The 22397-nt window shown below is 44.4% G+C and overlaps 1 protein-coding gene across 1 annotated transcript in view; it reads right to left on the bottom strand.

Annotated features, from left to right (window-relative positions):
- Positions 1-22397, bottom strand: part of LOC108891786 (glutamate receptor ionotropic, kainate 5) — a 154475-nt gene that overhangs the window by 4931 nt on the left and 127147 nt on the right. Inside the window, exons 11-19 of the mRNA XM_018689104.2 lie at positions 20303-20407; positions 18430-18537; positions 18110-18313; positions 12991-13104; positions 8380-8489; positions 7752-7925; positions 4875-5040; positions 3973-4198; positions 1033-1161 (exon numbers count right to left, since the gene is read on the bottom strand). Of these exons, the coding sequence (XP_018544620.1) occupies positions 1033-1161; positions 3973-4198; positions 4875-5040; positions 7752-7925; positions 8380-8489; positions 12991-13104; positions 18110-18313; positions 18430-18537; positions 20303-20407 (1336 nt within the window). The remainder of the gene's footprint in view (positions 1-1032; positions 1162-3972; positions 4199-4874; positions 5041-7751; positions 7926-8379; positions 8490-12990; positions 13105-18109; positions 18314-18429; positions 18538-20302; positions 20408-22397) is intronic.

Here is a 22397-nt window from a genome sequence, read left to right as displayed (position 1 = left end):
CAGAGAACAGACTGAAACGCTCTTCATTTGGGGGATTTTCTTTGTGGTTTCTTTCTATCTTTGTGAGGACATGTAGAGCATACAGTAACACACACACACACACACACACACACAAAGCTGTGAACAGATGACAGAGGGCAGTGGATCAATACTCAGACAGGACTCCTGTTATGATCGACTGCTGAAAACATGATCAGAGTCGATGAAGACAAACGCTCTCGTCTAGTAACAAGTAAAGGAAAAGAACAACATGTTTGTGGGTCAATAAAGGAAACACTGAGGGAAAAACTCAGTCATCGGAATCAATTCAGGACCAAAGGAGGAGAGTCGACAGACGCAGACAAAGGCAGAAAAACAAGACGTGGATTTAAACAATAAACATATTAAATGTTTATTGTTTAAATCATAAACTGCAGTGCAGAGATAATCAATCAACTGGAGATGAATCAAGAATCCAGAGAATCCTTCTTTAAGTCATTTTTCAGGCAACTTGACCTTTGACCAAAATCTAATCAGTTTATTTTTGAGTTCAGGTGAAAGTGTGTGTCAGATCTGAAGAACCTTCCTCCAGGTGTTACTGAAAGACTTCATATCATCAGAAATGAAACAGTTTGGGATTTTGGACTGTTGATTGAACAAATGAGATGTTTGAAGATGTTGCTCTGGCTCTGGGAATATGATGGACGTTGTTGTATTTTCTGACATTTTATGGACAAAAACATCAATTAATTTAACAGTCGACAGATTAGTCGATAAGGAAAATAATGTCTGTGGCAACAAGTCTCACACCTGTCCTGATGTTAAGATTTTAACATTTGAACCTGAGGCAAAATGAGACACAAGCCTCAACCCAAAAATAATAAAATAATTCCTTCACTTAGAAGCTTCAGTATCTGTCACTGTAAAGGAAGAAAAAGCCTCATTGACTGTCTTGCTGAGAGTTAGATGTGGAGATCAATACGAGTGCGACAGTGAAAGGACAGAGCGCAGCCTTTGTTCTCCTGACGTGAAGAAAGGTAAAGTGACACCCACCTTTGGCTCGGTGGTCCTCCTCTTTGGGACACTGTCCTCCCTCCCACCAGCGTCTCTTCAGGATCTCCAGCCTGTTGCTCTCCTGCAGCTGTAAAATCCCCAGAGTGATCTCATCTCTGTACGGAGAGCCTGAGGAGGAAGAGGAGCTGAGTGAGTCACTGTCCTACTCTCAGATTCAGCCAAGACCAAGGTCAACACGTTGGGTTTACACAACTGAAATCCATAGCTGTGGATTTGACCTTTTTCAGATGATTGCTGCTTTTTCTCTGCTGTCAAACAGTGGAAGTGAAAGTGAAGTGGGGAAAGCCTACAGGAGAGTCTGCTGACTTTATTTCAAACAAACCAAAAGCTGTAAGAACAATGGCTCAGTGTTTAGTAAATGTCCATGTTGTCCTGCCAGTGAGATTACTGAACACCGACTTAAAATCACTGCATCACTGACTCTGTTTGTTAATGTCCTCAACCAAATTATCATCCAGGCTGTGCCTCTCTCTCTCTGTCCTCTCTCTTCATCATTCTCTCATGTTGTTTTGTGCTTTTCATCTCTCTCTCCTCTTCTCCTGTCCTTTACTGCAGGTGGTTCTGCCTGGAGCTGCAGAGTCTGATCTGTGATGAAGCCTCCTGCTGCTCCCACAATCCTGCTCGACAGCTGTTCTTACATGGCCTCCCACCCTGAGTCTGGTTCTGCTCGAGGTTTCTGCCTCTTAAAAGAGTCTGGTCTAGACCTGCTCTGTATGTACGGTGTAACCAAACATGAAGAGACAAACTGTGTGAGATGTTACAGAAGAAGAAAACCAGTCAGTAAAAGCCACAGTTTACCTGCTCACCTCTGCTTTGTTAAACATGTGTGCTGTTTAATATTGTGCTGATAAAGTCAGACATGTTCAGAGAGCAGAGGAAGCTGAGCTCTGTGCTCAAACTAAACACAGACCTCTGCAGCAGCAGCATGTCTCTGATTTTACTAATATACCACAGCAAATATGTTCTGGGGAGAGACGCAATATGGTTTAAAGAGAGTGTGATGTTCACATGATGAGAGATGACGGGGATGAGAGAGGAACACCTGAATCCTCTCCCAGTGAAATGGCCACATGACGTCAGAGAGAGAAGGAGGTTTCTGATGCTATCTGACCGTCCAATGAACACACATGCCACAGTTTTAAACCTCTCCACCTCCACCTCCACCAACAGGATGTTAATGACACGTGAAAAGATAAAGTTGTGTAGAAATGACTCATGAAATGTCCTGATAGTTGTGTGGGTTTTGTTCAAAATCCCACGAGATCACGTTAGTTAAACAGTTCAGGTTAAGTTTAGGGAAGGTTTGTGGTTCAGTGAATTGAAGCAGGAGATATGATGTATTTTTACTTTATTGACATTTATCTAAATCCACCATCTTTCTTTTCTTAAACGAGTTCATGTTCATCCTCTCTCCTTCATTCATCCTGTGTTTTATTCCATTAAAATGTGACACTGACTCAGAGTGACAGACAGCAGGAAGTGCGTGGCTGTTTTTCAAGCTAAAAGATAAGTGAAGTCTTTGACACAGTGACACTTTTACTGCTTAGATACTCCATATTTTACAGATACAGACTGAATCATTTGTCACCTTTCTTTTTTCTTTTTGCCTTTTTTTGGAAAGATAACTCAAACCCTTGAAGCCAAGTTCCTCATTTGACAAGTTTCCAAAAGAAGAACGATCAAGTTCAGCTTCAAAATACCTTTTTACACTCTTCAGGTTTGTTCTTTCCATAGTTTCACTTTCCTCTCTCCACCTTTGTCTTGTCAGTGTTTCACTTAGAACTGGAGAAGATCCATCAGGAGGAGCTGGACGAAGCAGTTCCTCTGGACCAACTGGACTTTCAGCTCAGAACACAAAATGACTCTTTACTTTTAAAGCGGCTGCACGTTTCCCATGTTTTTAACACTAATCACTCACTGTCAGTCAGCACAGTTAACATGGGAGACGACCGCCTCACCGGGGCACCCGGGCGACTCTGCTGCTTTTATTTGCATCACTTAACGGGTGGAGGCTGACTGACAGGCCGCTCTCCCCAAAACTCCTCATTTTCCTCCCTCAGTCTCCCTGCTGCTCCCCCCCTCCATTAACTATGCTAATCTATGCACTAACACTTATCAACAGAAACAAGTCTGAGGCAGACGACAAGGTGAAGCCCGGCGTCGGCAGAGGCAGACCGACGCCAAATTGGAATCAGGATGGATTTAATTTGCCAAGAACAGCAGCTGCACAAAGAATATGACCTGGTTAACGGCTAAAACAGAACCGACACACAAGGTGATGGACGAACCGCAACACGGCCTCAATATATTACAAACAATATGTGATGTGACAGCAGACTAAACACAATTACACTTCACATCAACACAGTACAATGAAAACACACAAAGACAGGTTAGTGTTTCCTCTTTTTCTCCAGGAGGAATTAAAACATTCAGGTCTGGAAAACACTCGTTGAACATCACTTCAGGCCGTTCATGAGGCTGACAGACAACAAACCAGTGTTTGTCAGACCAGCAGGCAGCTGTACGAGTTGTGTTACAAGCTTTAAACCTATCCCCAACACAAATTTGCAAGTGAGCAGCACAAACAAATAAGTAGCATGCGTCAATATGCCTCCAGGCTTTGTGTTGGTTTTCAGTAAAGCACCAAAACAAACAAGACTTCTGCCCAGAACCCTCCAGGATAAAAAATCCATCTCCACAAACACAAACTGAAAACTAAAAAATGTCATTTTCAGCCATCTCATCAGGTGGATCCAACACCGGAAAGAGTCGACTGCAGTCGCCCAAACATGTCTGTATCACAGCTCATACAGTACGGCATCCTGTGCCCTTACACCAGAGTTCATGCTACAACTAAAACTGCTCATCACGTACTAACTGACCTCCTGAACTGACACTATATTATGGTCTGCTCACCCAGAGGCATGCCGATGCCGTATCCTTTGGTGTCCAGCAGTCCTCCGATCTGCGTGAGGTTGCAGTTGAGGCTGCGGTAGTACTCGTTCATGGTGCTCTCCATCAGGAAGGCGTACTTGGAGTTGAGGACGCGGGCAATGCCCTCCTCGGTGCTCTTCACGAACACGCTGGGCTGCTTGGAGTACATGTAGTTCCACATCCGCTGGTACGTCTGGTACCGCGAGTTCTGGAAGAAGAGGAACAAGAAGCCGAAGAGGAGAGAGAGTCACAGTCAGTGGTCTCGTGATGAACACGAGTGAGTGGAGGATTTTCAACTGATTCACCCCGCAGTGAAAAAACCCAGTGAGATCCAGATACTAATGGAACATTCCTGGTTCCAGATGTTGAAATCAAAGAGCTGATTTTCAGATCTCACTGATTATGTTTAGAGCTCTTTACAGTCTCTCTCTCTGTTATATTTATTACCTTGGAGTAGTGTGCAATCCGACAGAAACAGAGCTTTTTATTAAACATCACTACCAGACTCCATTGACAAAAACAGGAATTTTACTGAGCAGAACACAGGAGCTGCTGGAACACCACTGCCTCCACCTGTTAGTTTGTGTTGTTGTGTGGTACATGTAAAGTATCTGATTACTTCTTCCACCACTGAAAGTCCCACAGTAACACAGACACACTAACAGATGGAGGCAGTGGTATTCCAGCAGCTCCTGGTTAAATCCCTGTTTTTGTCAATGGAGTCTGGTAGAGATATATAGAGATGTTTGTGGTTAAACTTTAATAAGAAGCTCTGTCTCTGTGGGAATCCTGTCATCATGTTGTCAGACACTGATCAGTGAGAAATACTTTACATAAATAAAATCAATAGAAATGAATGACAGTAAAATCTCTCCCAGTCTCACCATGAAGAAGGTCATGGTGGATCCTCCGTGGATGGTGCCGTACTGGATGTTGGTTTGGTCGGCCAGATCGTCCGCAGACTCGATGGGAACCTCCATCCTCTGGACGGTGAGAAACGCCGCCAGGTTGGCCGTGTAGGACGAGATGATGATGAGGGTGAACGCCCACCTGAGAGGACCAGAGAAGAAGAGCAGCTTTAACCTTCATTTAGCCCGAGGAGCTTCTAAACCCTCACTCACTCCTTTTTTCCCTGCTTCTTTCCTTTCATTAGGAGCTGTGAGCAGAAAGCAGGAGAGAGACAGATGGAGAGCTCTGCAGGAAACGTCAGGACTTTTAGGTAAAAATCATCAACCTAAAGATGAACTCTGAGACGAGCGGGGCGCCTCCGCTGCAGAGGAAATGAGACGGAAGTGATGAGCAAGGGAAATTAGGAAGGGAGGAGCGTTTGAAAGAGAGGGAGATGGAGGCAAACAGAGAGATGGAAAGATGGAGAGGAGGAGCATGGCAGGTGAAAGTGGAGAGACGTGAGGAAGCTGACAAATCAGACAGAGAGCAATTATCCTCGCTGACAAGTATATTCACATTGAAACCAGACTCCATCGACAAATACACTAATTATACCAGGAGCTGCTGGAATACCACTGCCTCCATCTGTCAGTGTGTCTGTGTTACTGTGTGACTCTCAGTGGTGGAAGAAGTAATCAGATACTTTACTGCAGTAAAAGTACCACACAGTAACACAGACACACTAACAGATGGAGGCAGTGGTATTCCAGCAGCTCCTGGTTAAATCCCTGTTTTTGTCAATGGAGTCTGGTATAGAGATATATAGAGATGTTTCTGGTTAAACTAAAGGATCTTCCTCAGACAGACCGACTCACTGCACACCTTTATTTAAACAAGTCACTGGTGTTACAGTTGACGTCAGGCCACCAGTTCTGTCAAGTCTAATGTCACCAGATTCATCACTCGAGTCCAAGTCATGTGACAAGTCCATCATCCTACAGCTGCTGCTTCATTTATACTCATTCATTTTCAGTAAATGTGCAGCCCCACCACAGCCAGACAGACAGACAGCCAGACAGACAGACAGACAGACAGACAGACAGACAGACAGACAGACAGACAGACAGACAGACAGAGAGACAGACAGACAGACAGACAGACAGACAGACAGAGAGACAGACAGACAGAGAGACAGACAGAGAGACAGACAGACAGAGAGACAGACAGGCAGAGAGACAGACAGGCAGACAGACAGACAGAGAGACAGACAGAGAGACAGACAGACATCAGCATGCTGCAGTCTATGCCACAGCCATCATGAGTTTTTATGGGGCTAAGAGCCTGGAGAGGCTGAGAGCTGTCAGAGGAAAGATGCTGATGGCCCCTCCAGTCCCTCCAGTATCAGTCCACCATCTGTCTGACTGCAGCCACTGGGACTGAGGGAGGGAGGGAGGGAGGAGAGGTGAAGGAAGAAAGCAGGAGAGAGAGAGAGGACAGGTTTTGGAGAGTAACTGTAGTTTTCATCAGCAGCTGCTGCTTGAACTAATGGAAACACTTGGGAGAGTGACAATGAAAAAATGACAAGTGGTAAAATAAAAGTCTGCGATAACAAAATGACGTAAAAAAAGGCTGAACCTTCAACCAAAGAGTGAAGTTAAAGGCAGAAGAAATAAAAACAAAACGAATGGTTTCTCTACATCAAGCATCTGAGTGCTTTTAAAAGCACTGTCTAAATAAAACATATTATTCAACATACGTTTACTTGGGTTTAAATGGGACATAATGTACCTATAATCTGAAAATAAAAAGCTGAAAAGAGAGGGGAGGGTCAGGGCAGAGGAGCGTAAATAAAAAGGGAAGAGAAACCAACATCATTGTTGGTCATGAGGGCCACTTCACCATCTGTTCACCTTCAGCTAATCTTCCTGAGGAGCGAGGGATGGACAGAGAGGAGAGGAAACACTGTGGGGGGTAGCTCCATCCTACATTTTGGTTTCTATGCCTTTATGTCTTAAGGTTCAGTCAGGTCAGTCTCCATGCATCAGTTAAGCTCAGTATTTAGTACCTGTTGTCCATAACACTGACTCTGTTGGTTCTGCCTGGAGCTGCAGAGTCTGATCTGTGATGAAGCCTCCTGCTGTTCCCACGATCCTGCTCGACGGCTGTTCTTACATTTCAGATGTGCTGGTGTTATTAGCAGTCTTATTGCTATTGTCTCTACATGGACTCTGTATTATTCTGTGTTTTCTTTCTCTCTGTATCTTCGAGCCTCCACCTGCACTGACTCCACTTTTATGAACCAGTTTCCTGGTTCTGATCAGACCCTCTCAGGTTGTGGTTCAGGGAAGGATCCTGGTCTGATTTAATACAGAAAATGTTCACAGTGACTGTATATTTATACTGAACCAAAGCCACCATCTCTCCCTGAAGCCGAACCACAGTCCTGCTCTCTGTACACCCACCATCCACCTCAGCTAACCCCCAGTGACTCAGCTTCAGGTCACAGATGTAGCTTCATTCAGTCAGAGATTAGTCACCACAACATACTCAGTGAAATCATTTAGTAACAGATAAACATCATTTCTGGGACTCAGGGTTGCAGCTTTATCCTCCAGTCTTAATTCTGACTGATGAATTACTAATCTAATAAACTATGCTTATGTTTTTCTTCCACACATTCCCCCATTGTTGCCGTGGTTTGTTCAGAATCTGACCTTCTCCTCTACACCCACACTTCATCTGCTTAATTTCATCTCACTGATAAATTGAGCAGGTGCACGGGACAGATGGACACTGTGCACGAGTCAGAGGCGAGTGTACGAGCCTGGAGAGACAGAGGTACGACTGTGGAAGATGGCGCTTCGGGTACGAACCAGACTCCGCTGACGCAGCGGGTGGACAGCGCCCGGGGCATGATCTCTGAGCCCTGCTGCATGAAGCCGCCCACCGGGAACCACAGACTGTTCCCCAACGTGTACTGGTTCTCCAGGACGTCCCGCCGCTCCCGCAGACACGGGTGAGGGTTGTACCATTCATAGGGACTGAGCCTGGAGAGGGGGGAGGAGGAGGGGGAGGGTGGGAGACAAAAGGCATGATTTTAGATTTGTTTTTTCTTTTTTTACGCCTTAAAAAACTGGTCAGTCTGCATTTTTATTGGACTTTTCAACCTGTCGTGCATCACAAAGAGCTTCCCCTCCAACAGTGATTACTCTCAGACAGACGAGGTTTCAGATAAACGGCTGTGCACATACCGCTGAGATGTTAAATGTGTGTTGGTGTAGGAACAGGAAAAGGTGTGAGATAAATTCAAACCTTACACACAAAAGGAAACAACATAATGACATAAATATGTGTTTAGAGGCTCGACTGGAGCCTGGAACAGTCTGACTGAGTCAATTTTATGTTATTCTGAGCCACTAAATTACAGATGGAAAAAGAAAGAGACAGAAAACACATCTAGTGTTGAACAATCGCACACACACACAGAGGCAGGTGTGTTACCTGGCGGCGAGGAAGAGGACACAGCTGACGGCGAGGTAAGCCAACAGCATGAAGAGCCAGACAGCCGGAGAGAAGGGATCCAGGAAGGAGAAGTAACCTGGTTTACGACCCTGAAACACACACACACACACACACACACACACACACAGTTATTCTTAAATGAAGATTATTCATGTTTAAAAGGTTTCTGTAAAGTTAGTTAGACGTTTTCTGCTGATTCTCTAAAATTCAACATGTCTGGAATCAGAGTTTTTACTTTTAGATTTGATTGGTGACTTTACACATTTATTATCACTGTATCCTTTACATTATTATGATTCATATTATTATTATTAATATCAATTTTCCATTGAAAATGAATGGGAAGTTGTTGCAAAACAATCAATCACCCCTCACTCTCCACCACCGTCAAAACACCAAATGATTATCTTGTGAGATGCTGGTGTTTATCGCTCCAGTGGAGTCAGTGCCAAGGAGGACTGAACTACCTTACTACAACACGGTTTTCCTTAAACATCCATCTGTATGTGTATTTGCTGATTAGGTCTAGTTCTGAACGTTAAATTCAAGTGGAAAAACATCAAGTGCAACATCAGTGGAAGTTCTAATGTCTCCAGCTGGCAGGACTGAGTTGTGATAATGACCATCTGCCAGTCACAGCCCACAGAAAACTGTCAGAGTCTCAGGCTTAGAAACACAACCCCTGTCTTTCAGATTGACAGCTGTGCATTTTGGAAAATTACACTGTTGGAACTGGATTGTTTTCCTTTTTGTTCCTGGCTTGTCACATTTACTCAGCACGTGAAACCTGCAATTGCAATAAAGCAACAAAAACAGGATAAAAGTAGTAAATTGCAGTTACAAGCTTTTAAGGTGTTAATGACGGTGAGTTCACGTTCCACGGTTCCACCGTCCCATTTCATCACTGCCCCTCCCTGCTGTTTACGATGCTGCCCCCCCGTCGACTGGAAAAAGGATTTGGCAGCGGAAACAGCGAAGGAACTCCCAGATTGGATCAAATTAAAGCAGACGACTGGAGCTGTAATTGAGGCAATCAACTCATTTAAAAAGACACCACGCGAGGTTGGCGAGAGGCTGAGAGAATTATCTGATGTGAGGCTACTACATGTTAAAGGCAGGTGACAGCAGGTACGTCCAATCAACTCCCATCAGTCTCATGGTTCTGACTCCGTAAAACTTCTTCCTGCTGTCTCTCAAAACATTCAACAGTGTTTTTTGTTCTATCTGCCTCTAACGCCTGACTTAGCCTAGCTTTGCACAGAAATCGTAAGCAGGAGGAAACAGTTAGCCCAGCCCAGAAACACAAAAACACACATACAAAAATATAAAATGTTAAAGGGGCCTTAGCCTACTGTTGGAAGGCTGAGGCTAGTTTAAATGCTTTTTGGCAAGCTACAGCTGAAGCTAACATGCTAAGTGCTAAACATGAAATCAGTGAACCCTTGGCACTTTAAACATTGTTATATCTCAAGATATAACCAAGATTTGGGAGCTAGCTACATCACCGACTGATGGTTAGCTGTAACACCCCCCCCCCCCCAACCACACACACACAAAATCTCGTACCATATATACTAATATAACATACAACAAATGCAGTGCATGGTGCTGAGAGACGGGTTTGACTCTGTTCTCTCTCTCTCTGTTCGTTCGATTCATTTGCTTTGTGTGAGTCTCTTTTCAAACTGTACACAGAAGAAGAAAAACAACATTACAAAGTCTAAAGACAGTGGTAGATGTCTTTTAACTCGACAGCAGAAGGTAATCTGTAGACAAACACTATGTGTTCTTCCTCAGCTGGTGGTGACGTTTCCTCATCTCTCTTACTTTTGTACATAATGAAAAACAGACGGAGGTCAGTCGACCACAATCCTCAGAGTCTGTTCTAACCTCATGAGGTTCACTGCATCAGGACGTTTCAGCTGAGCATCACTTTCCCTGTAGCTGTCTGAGCTTTAAAGTTTTCACTGCAGATCAATTCAGGTGAACCAGAGAAAGAGGAAGCTCCACATGAAAGGACCAGTAGCACTAAATCTCAAAGTTAAAAACAAACCTTACATGTGCCTGTAGTGATGAAAAAGTAAAAATACTTCTACAAACATCTATTGTCAATATATTGATATCTGAGATTTATAAAATCTCACAGCAACAACTGGGTCAGTATTCATTTTGAAAAAGTAATTTTTAAACTTTTCTTCCCCTGTGATTTCTACCAACTCTCTGCACCTGGTTCTAGAAGTAAACATCCTACAACTCCCAAGGTGCATTTCACCAACAACATAAATAAAACTTGACTTTTGTTCACTGTTTGCTGTGAAGACAGTGTGTTCTCACCTCACAGAAACACAGCTGAATAAACTGGTGACGTGAAAAATAACTAATAACTGCTTGTTATGTGACTGCAGCATTAACAGACACCACAGATTCATCGATCAATAACTGAAGCATGAATGATCTGTCAGCCTGATCACATCCTGTGAGTGACACCTGTTTACAGTAACAGTAACAACAACAACAACAACAACGCCGTTGCCAGCTGGTATCTCCTCGCCGATGATGTCAGAGCTTCTTGTACGCGCCCTAATAAACTGCTGTGCCTCAGATGCAGTGAATAGCAGAGTGATAATATATTGAGTCCTAATGAATTGGGAGCAGCAGCAGACATAAATTTACACCGTTCAGCACCGGGGGGCAAGAACACTGATAAACACGATGGCACTTCACTAATGTGTGTGCATAAGTCAACAGCTTGAGCAATTAAATAGATTACCATCTTTAAGTGTGCTCGCAAGCTATTTAGATACATGGTGCATGTGTGTGTGAGTGTGTGTGTTTGATGATGTGCATTAAGCTCCTTATACTTCCATACATGACTGCATTGTTTACCGAGCTGCTCTGAGTCACAGAGTTGCTGTGTGCTGGTGTGGCTGTCCACGAGGCAATTTAATGTGTCGATACACGTTTCCATACAACTACAGCTGCAGGGAACAGAGTGTGACGGTGATGTTCAGAGGTGGGCGGGGCTGGACCGTACTACAGAAACAGATGCAGGTGAACACTGACAACATGTCGCCGTCTGTCCATCAAACCCTCGTCAGTAGATCCAGGCTAACCAACTAGCTAAGCAGCTACGAGCAGCTTTGGAGACCCGGGTCTCACTGGACTCTCTATTATTCTCTATTAGTCTCAGTATTATGGGCCCAGGTTCACATCCAGGTAGTAGTTAGTGAGAGTCAGAACGATCCTCCAATAAACACTGAGTCGATCCGGTTCTGACAGAGGACTGGATCAAACATGGAGGACGGGTGGTGGAGGTGACACATCGTTACTGACGACAACAGATCAATAAATGTTAACATTTACTGTTAGCTCCAATAATCAGTTGCCTGTGGCATTCTGGGAACTGAAGTCAAGAGAACAGATTCATAATAAAAATAAGATTTAACCCTGACGTGTATTACAGCTGTGGATTCAGCTGCTGTGTGTGAGGAGCTGGTCGACTTCAAAAACTGTTTTAATGTTAAAGTCAAAGACTGAAGCTGAAACCTGCAGAATCTGCATGTTTGATATCTGATACGTCGGGAACCTGCAGGATTAAAGAACCCGACCAGATTATCAGATAATCAGATTTATTTTCATGAATCAGGCCGCTGGCTGAGACCTGTGTCATCTTTAAACACAGTCACTGACAGCAACAGTTTACCCACACAATCACAATCACTTCCTGTTTGGTTATTTTGTCTACAAAATAAAAGTGTGTGAGTTTTCTTTTGAACTTTTATTCTGAAAATGAAAAACCTTCCAACCAGCAGGTAAGCAGTGATCTACAGATTCACACCTGTCGTCCACACACACACACACACACACACACACACACACACGTGATTTTTCCTGGCAAAGCCTTCTTTCATCTTAAAGACTCGGACAGATGAAGATGAAGCTGCAGCAGCTTCACAAAGCTTCTTGCAGAATTATTGTTTTGTGTTGCATCATATTCTCAGGTATTCGTCCGTCACCTTTCTGTTTTCACACAGCAGGAAGTGGAGAGACAGGAAGTCCACGTTTCTTATTCCAGTCAGGGAGGCCGAGTCACAGATCCTCCCTCAGAGGCTGTAAAACTCAAACCTCCGAAACATGGCCTCTAACCCCCCCATCAACCCCACCCCACCCCACCCCCGTCTCTCCCGAGCGGTCGGAGGACGGTTGTTGCCTCCAGCAGCAGAGCGAGAGAGAGAGAGAGAGAGGGAGAGGGAGAGAGAGAGAGAGAGAGAGAGGGAGAGAGAGAGGGAGAGAGAGAGAGAGAGGGAGAGAGAGAGAGAGAGAGAGGGAGAAAGAGAGAGGGAGAGAGAGAGAGAGAGAGGGAGAGAGAGGGAGAGAGAGAGAGAGAGAGAGAGAGAGCTACAGGCGTCTGTACGTCTGTAAAATCACAGACGGACAGACAGAGACCACAGACGACCCAGACTCAGAACTAGGTTTGGTTCTGGTTTGGGTCAAACTGCAGAACCAGGCCGATGTGTAAAATCAACACCTGTTCAAAGGTAAAATATTTTTTAATAATAATAATTATAATAATAAAATCTAAATAATTACCAGATGGACTCGGTACAGGATGCTGATCCCCAGAGTCATGAAGGGTTTGGAGAAATCGATCACCTTCTCTCTCTCTGAGGTGATGGTGAAGCCGGCCACAGCCAGGTCTGCTTTCTGCAGGGGGGGGGAGAGGGGGAGGAGGAGGGAGGGGGGGGGGGGGGGGGGAGGAGGAGGGAGGGGAGGGGGGAGTTGATGTTATTAACAGTAAATGTTTTCATTTTAGCCACAAATGTCACTTTAACATGAACCTGCAGAGAGAGGAAGATGGAGATAGATGGATAGATAGATAGATAGATGGATAGAGGGAGGGATAGAGGGAGGAAGCGTGAGAAAAACAAGACGAAAGAAAAGAAATCAACATCAAAGAAGAGAAAACTGGAGGAGCTGAGAGGAAGAGGAAACAAAAGGAGGTGGAGTGAGGTCAGAGGTGAAAGACAGGTGGAGAAGAAAAACAGAAAGACAGGTGCAGATTAAAAAAGAGTTTATTTCTGAGCTAATGTTGAATATAATCTGATTAAAAACCACAAATATTCCACATGAGAATAAACAGAGTGAATAATAATGTGAGAGCAGCTCTGAGATCACAGAGGGACAGACTTTCATTTCTTATTCTGTTCCTAATGGCTCCTCATTTACTCTGTAATGAGCTCAACCACCTCCAGTGAATTACAGTCATGTTCAGCTATTCTGCATTAACAGAAAACACTGTGAGGGAAACAGAACGCCTTCAGGAATAATGTTCTCCTGTAATGATACATCCCAACACCTCGTCCCAGATCACTGAGCGCTGTTTGTTTGTTTGTTGGTTTGTTTGTTTGTTCACAGTGAAATCACTGAGATGTCAAACTGGATGAGTCTATTAATCATTAACTATCAGTGATTATTCTTCTTTATCTGTGAGTGAGGACTGTAGAGTTATGAAGGCGTTTCCCATGTAGAGGAAACGGCGGTCGGTAACTATGGAAACGAGCCCCGTTGTTAGAGGAGGTGAAGAAGGTAAAGAGGGAGAGAAAAAACAAGAACCTCGGGCTACATCCATGCTAACGTGCTAGTTTTAAAATGCATCACTGTTAACAGAGCTGCAGGATCCTAAAACCAGGAAGTCAGTTAGCATGTTAGCATGTTAGCTCTTCCTGTTGTCAGTGTGTTTCTGGTTAAATGTCTGAAATAAGGTCTGTGGTTTTAACACAAGCTCAAGACATTTTCAGGTTTGATTCTCCGACATAAAATGGGTCAGTAAATCCCCCACTCCTGATGTTTGAAGCTTTTACGTGTCTTAAAAAAGGCGGTTGCTAACGAGTGTCTAAATGAGACTACAGAGGTTGTCGGGGACGTTAACATGAAAACCCATCTACTCACCAGTCCACCTTTACAGCCTCGTTGTGTTTCTACTCACGCTCTTTCAAACTCTCACTAACTTTCTAAGAAGAAAGGCTTTTGTAGAAGAGCTCAGAGCTAAATGAAATGACCAGTTGGAAGCTTAGTGGTGGAGACGTTGACGTCATGTGACCGTGGTGGAGTTGGTTTATAGCCTAACATTAGCTTCTTACTTCAAACATCAGAACAGTGGTGTTCATCTGTGAAGATGATCTGATCAACCTGAAGTTAGCTTCACTTCAAATCCTACAATTTTTCAAAGGTGGAAAATCAGAAAACATTAGTTGTGTTTTGCCTTTTTCAGACCAGGGTTTCGAGTTCAAACTGTCTGCATTTTTTGTCGTGTTTTCAAGGTTAATGTCGTCTCTGCTGCAGCGTGAGCACAGATGATGATAACTGTCTGTTCTGACTGAACTCTGATTAAACAGCCGTCTCTTATTATAAGGTTGGACGGCCACAGAGGCTGCAATTAAAGGCATCACGTTTGTTCCAAATGTTTGAACCTTTTTGCAGAGATTCTGGGCCTTTTAATGAAATATTGATTTTTATTGTACAGGAGTCATTGTGGAGGACGCCGCTCGCTGCCGAACGCTTTACAAGTTAACAGTGAATTGTTACTGTGCGGCTCCCGGGGGGGCGGCACTAAACCTGCCAGATAAAAGCTTTTGTTTCTGGTGGTGCACTATGGGTAAATCGTGGAGCTCATACTGGTCCCATTTAATTTAGACAGGGACTCACACCAACACATTAAATGATGTAGTGCGGTGAAGAAACGGACGAATAGGAGGTCAGGAAAAGACCTGCACGCCCTCTGTTTCTCATTCAGGAGCGTCAGGACTTCATATCCCCGCGCTCTGAGGGAGCTTTTAAAGAAGGTTAACTTCAGGTAAACACTGAGATTCTCAGTGAGCTGAGGACTTTGCTCCTCATTACAGCAGGACTGTTCTTTGTTGTGTGTTTCACTGTCATAATGAAAATCCAAATGTTTCTTTAATTTCCCCTGGCAGTGCCGGCGTCGCTCCGCTGCAGCAGCTGCAGGGAGAACGCCTTCTGATTTTCACTGAAACACCTTCCTGGACCTTCATAGAATTCAAAGCGAGCAAACAGAAGCAGAGCGCCGGGTTTAACGCCGCTGCACGTGAATAAGGAAGCTTCACGTTTGGAGTGTGGGTTTAACCTTGCTGCGTAAACACGGCAGAGTGGATTTAAAGTTGATAATCTCATTAAGGTTAAAGTCAACAGAGAGACACAGAGTGGATCCATAGTGGAGCGTTTATCTGGACCCCAGACACCTCTCCGCTCCTTAATTAACACTTAATTGATTAACGAGTAGACACTTGTTAAACGAATTTCACCCACTTTCATCAGACTCCTGGGCCTCATGGAGCGCACAGCCTGAGTGTGTGTGTGTGTGTGTGTGTGTGTTTGAAAGCATCCGGCTGTTTTAAGAGCTTCCACGCCTGAGAGAGAGAGACGGTGGAGCGAGGTAAGACAGCAACAGAGAGAGAGAGAGAGATAAAGAGCATTTGTGACTTTTTATGCTTTTATATAAAACACATGAAGAGGCTGCAGATAAAAGTGTGTGAATACCTGCTGGTCCGTGTGTGTGTGTGTGTGTGTGTGTGTGTGTGTGTTCGTGCTGTGTGTGTGTGTGTGTGTGTGTGTGTGTGTGTGTTCGTGCTGTGGGATCCCGCAGTGTAATTGAAACAGCTCTGTATAATTAGTAAGAAAAAAGACAGTTGATTAGCCTCTTAATGGTCTGCTTGTGTTCCCCATTTTCTCCACACACACACACACACACACACACACACACACACTCTTGCAATCATCAGCGACCATCACCATTATCATCACCATTATCATTATCCTCTGTGTGTGTGTGTGTGTGTGTGTGTGTGTTATTAGCAGTATTAGACAGGAGCACCAACGTGACAAACAGCAGTGTTTTTTATATCAAACATGGAGTAGCTCTACACACACACACACACACACACACACACACACACACGGGTTGGTCTACAGCCGCTGATTGAGCCTCAGGGCTGAGCCACCTTCACACAAACCAACATCGCTGCTTGGTTTTTAGGTCTCTGATCCTCTCGTGCTCTGGACGATGGTAATCATGTGACCGGTGTGATTATCGGTGCTGTGCATCTTTATTGATCTCACGATTCGATTACAGTTATCCTGTCAAATACGTTTTAAACATGAACTCTAGAAAAGAGCTTTAGACTCAGTGTGAACTTATGTGTTGATGTTGTATGGAGTCACAGAGAGCTGATAAAGAAATAACCAATGATCTCTACCTGTGTCCCACAGGGAGGCACCGCAGGCAGCTACTGTATCTGAACAGAGCTGAGGAGGCAGGTAGAGAAACACTTGGGTTTAGCTTAACTTTAGTTCACAGCTAGTCTAGCTAGTCTCGCCTCGTCACAGACGTGGACGTCTCCGGATGATCTGACAAACAGACGCAGAGTGGAGACACTTTCCTTAACCAGTGAACACACTGCAACAGCTGAGTTTTATCTGTTGTTTCATTGTTCACTGAAGCAGAATATCACACACACACACACACACACACTGGCGCTCTTCCATGATTGGAATCACACTAACGTTTGGTTCTGCGGTTGTTGTTATGGTAACAGGCGGCGGCGGCGGCGGGTAGGCGCGAGCAGTGCAAGACATGGGCTCCGAGCTGTTGACAGTGACGGCACCCTTAACTGCAACACAAGAGTCGGCCAATTACACAAGTGGTGGAGCGTTAGGAAGCCGCTCGGCCCTGAGCAGCAGAGACACACGGAGACGCTGAGGACGTATTAAGTGGCTCAGCTGAAGCCCAATTTCCCCCATTAGTTGTTTTCTCAGGGAAAGTGGCTCATTTTAAGTCAAGTTGAGTCTAATTAAAGCTGTGCAGAGAATTGCCTGCGACAAGACTGCAAGAGACAGTAAAGACGAAATGTGGTTAAGTATGTGTGTGTGTGTGTGTATGTGTGTGTGTGTGTGTGTGTGTGTGTGGGTAATGATGCAGTTTATTTTTGTGAGGACCAACTTGATTTTAAGACCTGAAAACCAGGGACATGTCCTGTCCTCACCTCTTCAGTGGGCTGTTTAAGGACGATTCAGCTGTTTTAAAAAGTGGGGACATGTTTGAAAAGTGAGAACGTGACAACAGTTTTTGTTAAGTGAGGATGTTGTAAAAACATTTTAGGAAAGTGGAGACATCTCAGGATGGAGAGGACGTTTTTTACATTTGAGGTGAGAGAGGAGATTGAACATGATGGAAAACTGTGGCTCCATTTAGAAGAATAGAGGCATTTCAGAATAGTTGAAGGAAGAACATTTTTGGAAAGTGAGAAAGAATTTTGGAAGGTGAGGAAATTGTTGTCCAGTTGTGACGTCTTCAAACGGCTGCTTCAGGGTTAATATCTGATTCTAGGGTTAACACTAGGGTTAGTTTATGTAATGAGGGTCCTAATAAGTATAGAAATAACAACACTGAATTATTTAGATCTGATGTTTGTCATCACATAAAAAAGTAAACTCATAGGAAATCAATGAACTTCTGACCATTTCCTGAATCATCAGAGTTTCAGTTTCTTGCTTGTATTTCTGACTCTGTGCATCTGTCTGAAATATGTATTGATTTTCTAACAACATAGTTCTTGTCCTCCAGTCCTAACTTTTCTTGTGAAGTTGCTCATCAGTGTGTTGTAGTGTGTGTTGTTCCTCCTCCTCCACTCACCCTGTTGATCAGCTCTCCCACCATGCCGGTCCAGCTGCCGTTGGGCTCCGGGGCTCCGTACAGGCCGTCGTCCACCAGCTTGATCTTGAAGGAGAACTTCAAGATGTCGGCTAACTCCCGCAGCATGTCCACACAGAAACCCTTGTACTGGTCATTGCCCTGGAAGTCCTGGTAGTTGGCCTTACGCATGACGTACGGGTTTTCCTGTCAGAACAGGATGCGAGAACATACAGCTGATTCAAAGAAGGAGGAACATGAACCAGAGATATTTCACACAACAATACAAACACGTGAAAGCTTTTCCTTTTCTTTTCTTTTACCAGTATTGTGGTGACGATTAGCGTCTTGTTAGCCAGCGTCTCTGATGCGTTGAGGTCCAGGGAGGTGGAGTTCATGGCCAACGTGTTGTTGGAGTACCAGATACCAATCTGTTCAACCAGGAAGAAGAGGAGGACAAAGATGAGTGAGGAGGAAAAAGAAGAGGTTAAGGTAGGAGATTTAAAGCAGCAAGCCTCTCAAATTTGTTATCTGTTGTTGTTATCTGTGTGTCCAGGTTTGGCCCAATCCGCTGAACGATGGTCAGCTGTTTAATGGTGCATTCAAGCCTTTTTAAGAGACTCATAAAATCAGTAACGACTGCACAACCACCATATATTTCCTGTGGTGTTGTTAGGTGGTCACGTGTCACAGGGACCAGGCCTCCGATTTTATGACACAGATCCTCGACCAATCACCACCAACAGCACAGCCGGCAGCAGCCTGATAGAGCCTGAAAGTGGCATTTAGTATCAGTTCAAGTTCCCAGAGAAAAAGGGATATTTGTCAACCTTTTAAGGTCGACATCCTGAGGAAAGAACCTGACCTGAACTTCAATGCCTCTGTCGTTTCCTGCGTTGAGACTCAGATATATTGTTTGCTTTAAAGTGGCCTAAACGGTGATAAAACTTTCTGCATTCAGAAGTTCTCTTAAAAAATATGGATGTGCACAAACAAAGAGAGCCGGAGGGAGATGAATGAATGCCAAAGAAAAGATCAGAGAGATAGGAGGAGGTAGGAGAGCGAGGACAAAGGGCAACAAACAAACAGATAAAAATCATACACGTGTATAATAAAAGGCAGAAACAGAGGCAGAGGAAGCTCCACAGTCCTCTCTGCAGAATCGATGCTGAAATCGATGAGGGAGGATCCTGCTCCTCCCGGCTCATTCAGCAGGTTATATAAGGTCATAAATACAAACTGCAGCATGTTAATGCCCATCTGCTGACCTAACACCGACCCCATCGCATCTCCTCACGCCCTGACCTTACCTGACCTCTTGTTTGTTGTTTGTGTATTTATTAGCTGATAAAGAGCCGGGGCCACTCCCTCCACAGCCGTCGTCCTGAGGTGAAAACTCATCTAGGTCAGGAAGGTTTCGTCCGTCCCACCATCCTCCGCTCACTTAAATCATTCCCACTGTTTCCAGTCTGTCTTATTACCTTTCCCCTGACTTGTTTACCCATAAATCCAAGTTTTAACCAAGGCCTCAGCACGCAGGACTTCCACTTTTTCTTTTCTATCACTCAATCAATTTGTCATTTTCCGGTTGATAAATGTTATTCTTAAGCTTTCACATCATTCTTACGGTGGATTAGACCACACAGTTTATATGTTTAAAGAAATATTTCAGTGCTTTGTAAAATGTGATCTATGTAATGAAGCCAGCAGAGATTAGAAATGGAAATTTGTGCAGGTAAAGATAAAGCAGGTCAATCTGCTGGTTAAGATCATGTGATGTGATCGAAAAGCTCCAGAACAACCAGTAAATGGACCCTGGGGTGATAAGATCACTCTGAACAGAAACACTTAACCCTGAGGCCTGAGAGCCCGTTTGACCCTGTGGTGACCCCAGTTGATCTTTGACCTTTTAATGTCGATCTAAGGTCATAAACCGACACTCAGCCCACATGGACAAAGTCTGTTTGTATTGATTTCATCGACAGAGCAGTGAGAGAACTGCTTACTGTGGAGCCACAGTCAGTGAACACAACATGACTGTAACCCTGAACTCACCACACCTCTGTTACACTAAATTAAGCACATTATTCTTTCTACTGCTTCTTCTCTTGGGCAGTATTGTCAAAACAGCTGCAGCTGATGCTAACTCAACCTCTGGCCTGTCTGCCTCCCACTTGACCCCATTTGACCTCTGACCTCTTTATGGCCCCCGGGGTGTTTCTCCAGGATCTTCAGGGTGTAATTGGTCCTCTGGCCTTTACTGTTGAACTCAATGTGACCCGTCAGACCGTCGTACTCAACCTGAGGAGACAAACACAGAGAGAGAGAGACCAGAATGCATTGTTAGATGAGCCAAGGCTGCTCCTAAAGCAGATCCCAGTGCAGGTGATCCTGTTTCCTCTCAGTCCAACAAAGTTCTTGTTTTTACCACTGACTGTTATTCTAAGTGTCTGACAACATTATGGACAGAGATAGAGCTTTTTACTGAAGAGTACAATCCTTTCTGGTTAAACTAACAGGATCTTCCTCTTTAATAAAAAGCTCTGTCTCTGTAGGAATCCTCTCATCATGTTATCAGACACTGAGAAGAACAATCTGAGTCTGTCAGTGGTAAAAACAAGAACTTTATCCTGGCGTTTTCCTACTACAGCTGCTACTGCAGCTACATGCTAACGCATGCTAACATGCTAACGCTGTGACTGTACTGGAGTAAATCCACACAAAGTTTTCATGTAATTTAATTACATTTTGGTGAACTCTGACACACAAGTTCACAGCAGTGATCAACAGCAAACTAAAGCTATGGTAGCTCATTAGCTGCGTTGCTCCTGCTAACTGTGTTAGCATGTCCCATTAGCAGCCGAGCTATCGAGTTCACTGGCCTCAGTCTGAGCTGCTGCAGTTTAATGTGACTCAGAAAGAAAACGACAATTATTGATTCAGAACGAGAAAAACAAGATTCATATTAGAAGAAGAAACTGAGCAGACAGTCGATCAGATCACAGAGCTGCTGCTGCTCAGGGTGTGTGTGTGTATGTGTATGTGTGTTTGTTTGCAGGATTGTACAAATGAGTGTGATGCATGTGCAGTCAAGCGTGCATTTTTTGCCTGAGTTCATATGAGTAATGTGTAATTGAGTGTGCGTACAGTACTAGTGTGTGTGTGTGTGTGTGTGTGTGTGTGTGTGTGTGTGTGTGTGACTCAAGATGAATTACATCCCAAAAACTCTGCGGCGAGAGAGACAGAGAGACAGAGAGAGAGACAGAGAGAGAGACAGAGAGAGAGAGAGAGAGAGAGGTCTCTGGTTGCTGCCAAAAACAGTGTAGAGATGATGAAGTGATCCACTGAGAGCAACAAAAACAATATGGAGGGAGGGAAGGAGCGAGAGAGCGAAGGAGGGAGGGAGGGAGAGGGAGAGGGGGAGGTGTCCTCAGTGGATGGCAAAAACAAGAAGTGGCAGACAGACAGAAACAGACAGAACAAGACGAGAATAAATTAAATGAGCATGGAAATGAAAGAGGAATGAAGGAGGGAGAAAGGGAAAGAAGCTAGAAAATAAAGAGAGAGACAATAACACCCCCTCCCTCCCTCCCTCCCTCCCTCTGCCCAGTCTAACCATCAGCTCAGATCTGCCGCAAGAAGGAGACGACTCCAACAGTCCAACATACAAACCTCCATGAAGACTCTGGGATGTGAGCAGCAGAGTCACAGTCAGAGTCAGTTTGTTGACCCATCCATCCACACAGGGTTTAAGCCTCTATAGCACTTTGTTCCTGACAGACTGCAGCACGGCCACTAGAGGTCCCTGTCAGGTAAACACACACCTGAGTGTAATGTGTTCCTTCCAGCTCATGGCAGAGAGGAAGGAGTGTGTTCTGTTCTCTCTCAGGTCATCACTGATGGACCGACTCTGCTGCTGAAGCCTTAATGACTGTTGTGAGTGTGAAGGACACTCGTCCCCGCCTCTCACAGTGAAGCCACTCGTTCACTTTAGCATCTAAAGTTATTAGAGACCAATTTCTGCTGTTTTATGTAATATCCTACAGCACACAGGCTTTGATTTACACAGTATTAAAGGATAACTCCAGTATTTTGAACCTGAACTGCTTTGTTTAAGCAGAAACATCACTATATATCAGTACCAGACTCCATTGACAAAAACGTTAATTTTACCAAGCAGAACACAGGAGGTGCTGGAATACCACTGCCTCCATCTGTTAGTGTGTCTGTGTTACTGTGTGGTACTTTTACTGCAGTAAAGTATCTGATTACAGCTCCTGTGTCCTGCCAA

The sequence above is a fragment of the Lates calcarifer genome, linkage group LG3 (genome assembly GCF_001640805.2).
Source record: "Lates calcarifer isolate ASB-BC8 linkage group LG3, TLL_Latcal_v3, whole genome shotgun sequence".
Lineage (NCBI taxonomy): Eukaryota > Metazoa > Chordata > Actinopteri > Centropomidae > Lates > Lates calcarifer.
The sequence above is the reverse complement of the archived record's forward strand: the minus strand, read 5'-3'. Positions and strand labels throughout refer to the sequence as shown.